Source organism: Saccopteryx leptura, chromosome 6, assembly GCF_036850995.1.
Source record: "Saccopteryx leptura isolate mSacLep1 chromosome 6, mSacLep1_pri_phased_curated, whole genome shotgun sequence".
NCBI classification, from domain to species: Eukaryota; Metazoa; Chordata; class Mammalia; order Chiroptera; family Emballonuridae; genus Saccopteryx; species Saccopteryx leptura.
Window position 1 is genome coordinate 159522124 of NC_089508.1, and position 8833 is coordinate 159530956.

Below are 8833 nucleotides of genomic sequence, written 5' to 3' on the forward strand. Positions count from 1 at the left end.
GAAGGGGACAGGGAGGAGGGCAAGGAGCCACCTCTATGCACCAATCTCATAAACGTCATAAATCATCACTCTGCCCGAGAAACTCTACGCACCCTTATCTCTGAGCAGCACTGGGAATTGCAGGGGCTCTATAGCCCAGGACACTTGATCACAGAGGGAGGGAGAACTCAGGGGCTCCCATGGCGAGAGGGGTAGAAAGTATGTTTTGAAAGGGGAAGGTGAGGTGGGGGGTGTTTACACAGCAGGGAGGGCTGCAGAAGACGACACAGAAGCACAATGGAGGGCAGGGACAAGAGAACAGGCCACCCCTCCAAGTACTTCATTCAACTGTGTACCTCACCTGTCACAGGTGACTCGTTCCCCTACCCCCAAAATGTGGATTACATTGGAAATGCGTAGAGCGTGCTTTTCAAATGAACTGAGAAAGCTTGCTACTGAAGGGATTCCCAGAGCAAACATGTCTGATGGAAACACAGCAAGGTCTCCCCCACTCTAAGACTTTCACACCAACACGTCTGGCTCGCTGCCTAGGACACAAGCACCTCTTCCCCTCACCTGGCTCTCCTCACTTGGCTTGCCCTGTGGTCCAGTCAGTCCCTGCCTTTCCCAGGGAGGCAGTCCCTGACCAAAACGATCCCCTTCCTCTTCTCCTTCCCCTTCCCCTTCCCGTGAAACATCCTCTGAGCTTCTGACTCTCTACCAGGAGCGCTTTTCTCAACTGTCCCTCAAGGACTATTTGTGATTGCTTCTCTGTCTGCCATGCTGGACCATAAGCTCCGGGAGGATACATCCTGTATCCATCATCTGCGCCCAGCGCCTAGCAAAGACCTGGCACCTAGCTGGCATTTGGAGAACATTTTTGCACCAACAAACCACCATACCCTGAGTTGACTATTTGTCGCTGTTTGGGTTTTCCTAAACCAGGCTCACTGCTTTGGCTGCAGTGAATGATAGGTCTTCCAACAGCTTGTAATGAGATGGAACCCAAGAGCTGTACCTGTGATAGAAGGAACAAAGGCCTGGCCAGTCATCCTAGTATTTTCCTATTGATTCTAAAGCCTACAGGAAGCATTGGCCAGACCTGCAGGAGCCTCCCCACGGACAGTGACACAGAGGAGCCCTATCCCCCCAAAGCCAGCCTGGGACACTCTCCAGAACTAGATGAAGATTTTACCTTTTGAGATGACTGGAGGCAAGTGGATCGGAGCTGAACATTAAAAGGGAAACCTGCCTGACCTGTGGTGGCGCAGTGGGATAAAGCGTTGACCTGGAACACTGAGGTCACCTGTTCAATACCCTGGGCTTGCCTGGTCAAGGCACATATGGGAGTTGATGCTTCCTGCTCCTCCCCTTTCTCTCTCTCTCTCTCTCTCTCTCCTCTCTGAAATTGAATAAATAAAATCTTAAAAAAAAAAAAAGGGAAACCAATTAGGGCTTAGCTGGCATTAAAGGGCTCCCTGGGGAGCTCTTCAAGTAACTAGAATTTCAGGCACAGCTGGGCACCCCTCCTCTCAGATCCATCATGATGAGAGTTGCCAGCTTCAGGAGAGGTCCAGTGTAATGAGGAATACAAAGGAGAGCACCTCTGCCAGGAGCTGCAACTGGAGGTGATAGAGCCTGAGCCAGACGGGAGCTCACACGGCCTCCCAGACCGGCAGGCAGTAGACCCAGAACAGGCTCAAGGATAATGGAACAAACTTCCCCAGCATTTCTCTGAGATGCGAGACAGAGAGCACCTCTACAGCTGAGTGCCAACAGCTTACTCATGCTCCCAGAGCTGAAGGGAAGGGAAGCCGCCCTCAGAGGGCAAATCAGAACAGCAGGCCCATTGGCCACTGAAAGGCCATGAGCATCTACTTTGTGCATAAGCTCACTTACTCCTCACAACCCTACAGAGTAGAGGGGGTCACTCCAGTTTTACAGATGAGAACACTGAAGCTCTAGCCAAGACCCAAGCTTATACTTGGCGAGATTGGACTGTGAGCTCCAGCGAAGAGTGGGCTCTGCTCCGTGATGTGCCTCCACCTCAAGAGCTTTGAGTGTGTTTGGTTGAAATATATTTTATTGAGTAAATGGGTAAGAAATGACTTATTATGAAATACTCAATTACTAACATTACTTTGTTTCTCCAAGCAAGATTAAATAGTTCGGCTAATGATTAGGTCCCACCCCCTTGGGAAAGTATTACAGGTGCAGTAATCCATTTGGGACTATTTCTTGCTTTTAAAAACAATCTCATCAGCATATAGGGGAGTATTTATCCTCCTAGCAATCTAGTTCAGCTAAAGTACCATGGAGGCAGGGTTTGGGGGGGGCCAGGAGAAGCCCAGGGCTCAGCCTGGGAAGGTCACCTGGGACAAGAAGCTCTGCCATTCTCGCCGGAAAGACTAAGTCTTCTCGGTCAAGGGCAAACCGGAGGTAAGGACAGAGAACACAGATATGGTCTGAGGCCTATCAACTTTCCAAGTGTCCCTTTATAATGACTCCTGTGGAATAATTATTTCTATCGGTGGTTATCTCATACAGGGGATTTAAGAGAGTGGGTTCATTAAAGAGAGTCAGGATCACAAACTCATTCAAGTCTCCTTGAACCTGTTTAATCAAAATGATTTTCTGCTATTCTCTATTCCAAGCCGAGGTTCTGTGGTGACAGATTAATGACTGATCCACTAAGTCAGACCACCTCTCTGGTCACCTACCTCACCCACTGAGCCAGCCACCATTCTATCAATAAGCCCCACTTCTCATTGAAACTCACTACAACTGAGCTGTTAAGATCAAATGAGCAGACGAGACACTCACTGACACCCCAGCTCTGCTACAAAGACCACCAAACCCCACCGAGTAAGGAAAGAAGGCAGGCCTGCCCTTGTGGTCTCATTAGAATTACAAACTCAGGTCACTCCGGAGTAAGATAAATGCCAGCCAAAGCAACACTTCTGATTCTCTGGGCTGGCTAACGGTAATTATCCTGGAATTAAATGTCAGGGCTAGTTTTGTGTGTGCAAAAGAAAGAAAATGTCATGTTTGGTGTAAACAACAATATTATTTTAATCAAATCAGAAGCTCATCATTAGCAGAAGATAAGCCCTGGCATGACCCCTACAATAAGCTGTGTCCACCTGGCCTCCCATTCTACTTGGTCTCAGCCTGAGGTTCCTCACTGACTACCCTTCCACATAAAGCAGGAAAGACTTGCAATCTGCTGTCAGTGGCGGCTCACAGCCAAAGCCGCTCCACTTTGGTTTGGTTGCTGTGTACAGTGAGGGCTGAGAATCAGACTCCTGGTTCCAGCCCAGTCTCCTCTGCAGCCCATCTCTGTAACTCTGGGCAAAAGACTTAACCTCCCAGTAAATCAGGGATAATAACAGTATATCTCTCCTGGGATTGTTATGAATTACGTGCGGTAACATACATAAAGTACCTTAAACAATGACCTGTACGCTAAGTGCTCCGTTAATGTTAATTTATCTATTTCTGTAATATTTAAATTTTTATTATAACCAGCATGTATTACCTTAATAAGAAAAGCTTATTTAAAAAAAATAAAAAAAGAAAACATGATAAGACAAAAATGTGTGACAGTATAAGAGAAAGGGTTTCATCTGGCAGACAAGAGATTACCAGAGGGCAGGATCACATTATTGATCTTGCTCACCTATAGAGCCAATTACCCTAGCACATGGTAGACAGTCAAATATCTGTTAGAGTGAATGAATGTACAAATGAATAAGCATAAACAGAGGAAATGTTCCTTACAGGAATGGTTATGGAAAGCCAAATAAGATTCAGAAAATAAATCAGGACAATGGCTGTAGCATCTTGACTCTTCAACCTCAAACCACATAGAAGTTAGATGTGTGATGGTTGGAAGTGGGAAATCATTGTACAACTAAATACGAACATCTGTCCTTCTTCATCTTCTCCACCCTAAAACTGTGTCTGGGGGTCTCCATCTGGCTTCAACATCCCAACTGCTAGTCTTTATAAAAAGAATGATCAACTGTGTAACTGGAATATAAATTGCATTAATACAAAAAGAATGAGAACCAACCTAACAGACACCAACACATCTAAGGAGCATATGTCTCCTAACATCTGAATGGTATATTCCTCCTGGATCCATCAATCCAGGTAATAAGACATGGAGAAATCCTGACATTTTTACTTCTGGAAAGGAGACAGTGGTTATCTGAGTACAAGAGCAATAGGTCCACTTCAACGCGACAAGAACCAGCTATCAGGACATCTTTGGCAATGTCACAGCACATTCAACAGGTAGGGGAGCATGGAGCACACAGAGTGCCATCATTTCTATTTCGAAATTAGCCAATGACACCACCAATGGGTATTATAAGCTTTCTAAAGGAAGCCCTTAGTTTTCAGTTTCACAAGTTCAAAAATTACTTCCAACTATCTCTCCCCCAAGCGCAAGAAAGTGATCGGTCAGGCGAATAGCAACAAGTTTTCTTTCACAGAGATGTCCAAAAACTGACAAGAATCATAACAACAATCTCAGGGCAGTCTTTCAAAGTCATCGTGGCTTCAACAAAACAACTAAAACAATAATGGAGAAGCTACATCTTGTCAACCTCAAGCAAGGCCTGGCTCAGTAAAAACTATCAGACTGGCCGAGCAACTGCACTAGCTGGGGCTTCATCCATTGTCCACTGAACAGCTAGCTGGTTTCCATGGGAAGCAATCTTTCACTCCCTGGTCCCAGCAGGCTGAGGCTTTGTGGTTATTCCAAGTAAACAACCCAAACTAAGACACTTGGCCTTGGCCTAAAAGATTATCCAGTTTGAGTTTCACAACACTTTAAAGAGGTTAATGGCATTAAATTATGTCTGATCTATGACTGGCATCAGAAGACCCCATGCAGCAGTTAAAATGATTGATAAAGAAGTCTGGGGTTTTTAAAACATATTTAGATGTTTTTAATGTTATTAAGGATTAAATTATGATTTGAAAAGAATACATGCTGCCTAAAATACATATTAGCTTCACACCTAAAATAACTCCAGAAACAAAAAAGCAACATATTTGAACAAAGAAGCTTTTCTCTTTTTGCTACGTGCTGGATGGACATTTTTACAATATTTAAGGTGGTATTTCCTAAACATCATAAAAATTACCTTGAATGTTTGTTTAAAACACAGCTTTCTAGCAGTCGCCCAGAAATGTGGACTCAGAATCTCAGGGGAGAGAGCTGGCGCTATAATTTAACAAGCACCCCAGGTGAGCTTCATGAGCAGTCGGATTTGGAAACCACTGATCCGAGGATAAAAAAATATCACCATTTGCAAGAAGGATGAAAAATGAAGAAAAGAAAAAATTTTAAGTTAAAAATGTAAAGGTAAATGGGAAATAAGAACAATGTCATGCTTACGGTACACTGCGACTAGAAAACCCAGAACAGGCAGAAAGCACAGGAAAACCTCCCGCATCACTAAGGCCACAGTGGCTCTCCGCTGGCCCAGCTCCGTGCAAACCAAGCTGTAAAGGGCCCTTCTCCTCTACACCTGGCCCAAGTAGCCAAGTCTAGGACTAGAGTTAAGCATTTTCCTTCTTTCTCAACTCTTTCAAAAATGTAATGGTAAAAGAAACAAAAATGATTTCTACTCTGTGAGTCCATGAATGGAAGCTCCTTTGGGACACCTTTTTCAGCCACAGGCAAAGGTAGTCAGTGCAGGGCTCCTCGGGGCTGAACAGAAGAGACTGAAGACCAACCATTAACAGGTCAGGGACCAGGGGGAAGAACAGCAGGGATCTCATGGGCAAGTGGGAGGAGCCGGAAGAATATCTGTTGCAAAATTAAGAGCCCAGATAACTAGTGGCATATTGGAAGTGTTTGAAAGCCCCTTTCAAAGAGAAGCAGCCAGCAGTCAACTGGAGGGACTAGGAAAAAGAACAGCAAGAGGAGAGGGAAGCGCTCACTCAGGACTGAGTGCACCTGTTCCTCTGGAGAGGTGCTCTTTGGAAAGTAAAAGAAAACATTCATCGGAATCCTCAGATTCCCTCTCTGCAAAGAATGGGGATATCCAGGATGGGAACACCCGGGATGGGGCTCAGAGAAATCTACTGAAAGAGGGTAGCTCCCACACATCTCCCACCTCTAAAAGCCCTGGGCCCATTGACAAGAACAGAGGCTCTGGGCACACGTCTCTCTCAAGGGCAGGCATTCCTAATCTTAAGTATCACAAAACTTCTTCCCTAGGCATCTAGAAGTGCCCACCCCCAGCCACCTGGGCAGAATAGAAAGAGCTGGCAACAGCTCCCACAGCACAGTGGGGATGCCACCTGCTGCTGGACTGTGCTAGGTGCCTCTTGCCCCTGCATCCTCTGGGGCATATTTGGGGCACAGCAGGCAGCAGATGTGCCTCTGGGTGCCCAAGAATGACTTCCTCCCCTCCCAGAGTTCCCCAGAGGAGCAATCCTCTGCCACCCAGACTCCTCTTCAGGGCAGGGGACCAACTCCATGAGCTCCCTGCTCTCTTTCCTTTCCCCTAAAAAATGTTCAAGATCAAAACACCACATTCCCTTTCCCCCACCATTTTACCAGGCCCGTTGTCATGCCCCTCCAAACACCTGAAACACCTGGCTCTCTAACAAATGAGGGAGGCTCAGCCCAAACCTCACCTCTACAGCAGAGAATCTTCTGGCACACCCTAGAGATGGTCCAAATCACTGCTGCCCAGGGAGGTTCTCTAGGGGGCTTGACAAAGTCAACCATCAACGTTAGAATTCAGAAGCTTAGGGAGCGTCTCTCTGGGCAGCTGCGCACTGTTCATATCACCTTTACTTCAGTCACCTCCCCGTCCTACAAATACACGCACCTGGACCACAGGTAACAGGCAAAGAGAATTAAGCCTCCGAAGTTCTCTTTAAAGTTCTTAGGCAAGACGCAGCCCAAGAAGCAGGGACCAACAAGCTGCCGTGGGGGGGTCTGCACCAGTCCCCTCCCGACCCCGCTCCAGACAGCTATCAAGGAGGCTGCCCCGCCCGTAAGGCCGGGGGACGGCTGTACTCACGTCTCGAAAGCGGTTCCAATACTTGTCCCGGTCGTACTGGGAGACGGTGCTCAGCCACTGGTCATTGTCTAGGAAATTGCCGTTGGGGCCCGCGCCTCCCGCGAGCGCTTCCAGGTGCCGGCTGTCGACCTGGAGCAAGCAGCACGCCGCGGCCGCCGCGAGCACCGCGATCGCTGGCATCTGCGGGGCAGGGGGCACCGGGGCGGTGAACGGAGGGCAGGCGGTGGCGAGCACCGAGGACCGCGCGCCTCCACCGCCGACCCCGGGGCGGGGATCTCACCGCGGGGACAGGGTCGTCCCTCGCACACCTGGGGCGCCTGTCGGGGATCTAGAGACCTGGGGACCTCTCTCACGAATGGGGGCTGGGGGGAGGACTCGGTTACAAATGAAAAGGCTGCGTCACAAATTAGGAGCTGCTATCAAACTACAGAAGACCCCGTCAGCTATTTTCTGGGTGCCCCCGACACCATTACTCCCAGATGGGAGGCTTCAGTCCCCCTCCACAGAAACGGGCAGCCCCGGGTCCGCAAGACTCACTCCCCCAGACGGTGCCCAGAGCTCGGAGGGAAAGAGGGGGAGCACGGGCAGGCTCAGGCAGAACGGGGCGGGGGTGGGCACCGCAGCTGGGAGGGTCTCTCCTCGCCCACCCTACCGCTTCAGCAAGAGGGGCGCGCGGAGATGCCCCCAGATCCTAGGTGGCCGCGGGGAGGTCCCAACTACGCCAAGTTGGGGCGCGCGGGGTTCCGCGGGCACGTACCTTGGGGCTGGCCGGGGTCCCCGCGTCCGAGTTGCTCGAGCTCCTGTGGCGCGGGCGCTGAGAAGGCTGGTGGGCCTCTTGCTCCCTCGCGCTCCTGCCACCCGCCGCTACGCGTCCGGCCGCTTTGTGAGCCCGCAGCGCTCTGGCTCCGCTCGCTCTCTGGCTCGCTCGGGCGCGGCGTCCGCTGGCGGAGGAGCCAGAGCGTACGAGCCGAGGCCTCTGGCGACCCCTGGCGGCCGCACGCTGGTGTGCCGCCCGGCCGACAGCCCGGCGCCCCTGGTCTAGCACAGCCCGGGATGTTCTCCACATATTAATACGGGACTGAAACTAGCTTTCAGGCCCCAGCTGGCGAGAGAAGGCTGAGCGGTTTGAGGATACTAGGCCAAGAAGCCGGCGAGCACTGAGGCATTCTCACAGGGAAGGAAGGTCGTCGGGCCACCAAAGTCAGAATCGCCTTGGTGGGAGGAGAAAGGGGCTCCTAAAAATGGGGATTCCTGGCTCACTCCCCAGACTTGCTGAATCAACATTCCTTAGGAAGGTCTCCCTGGGGTGAGTGAATTTCTGCACTGCCCGTCCCAGGGCGTGCACCCACCCATGTCTCTGCACTCCATGCTTATACCATGCCCACTGCTGTCTGTCTTAGGACAGCCTTCTGGCCTCCGTTTCTATGATTTCTATCTACATCCTTGTGTTTACCTTGAAGTCCTTCTACACAGAGGCCCTTATCTGCTGAACCAGCCCTGTTGCATCAGCCCTGTTGGGTTTTCCCAGACCGGAGGGAGGGAAGGAAGGAGGGAAAAGAGGAAGACTAGACCAGGCTTCGGGGACAGACAGGACACAGAAGCAGGAGGCTGGTCTTACCCTCCAACCCCCATTCACTTTCCAAATTCTCAACCATGTCTGGTCAGATAGGGCTGGAAGGGAATTAATGTCCCCCATCTGCATACAGGTGACACCTGCCACCTTTCTCTTATACAACCATGCTCCATTCCCCAGACATCTAAGTGCTCTTTTAGAACAAATCTGACACACTCACCCCTCTCCC

The 8833-nt window shown here is 49.9% G+C and overlaps 1 protein-coding gene across 1 annotated transcript in view; it reads right to left on the reverse strand.

Moving 5' to 3' along the window:
* The window catches only part of SPOCK1 (SPARC (osteonectin), cwcv and kazal like domains proteoglycan 1), a 541468-nt gene extending 533358 nt beyond the window's left edge, over positions 1-8110 (reverse strand). The window contains exons 1-2 of the mRNA XM_066342163.1: positions 7789-8110; positions 7032-7211 (exon numbers count right to left, since the gene is read on the reverse strand). Of these exons, the coding sequence (XP_066198260.1) occupies positions 7032-7211; positions 7789-8097 (489 nt within the window). The 5' untranslated portion in view covers positions 8098-8110. The remainder of the gene's footprint in view (positions 1-7031; positions 7212-7788) is intronic.
* Between the last annotated feature and the right edge of the window lie 723 nt (positions 8111-8833).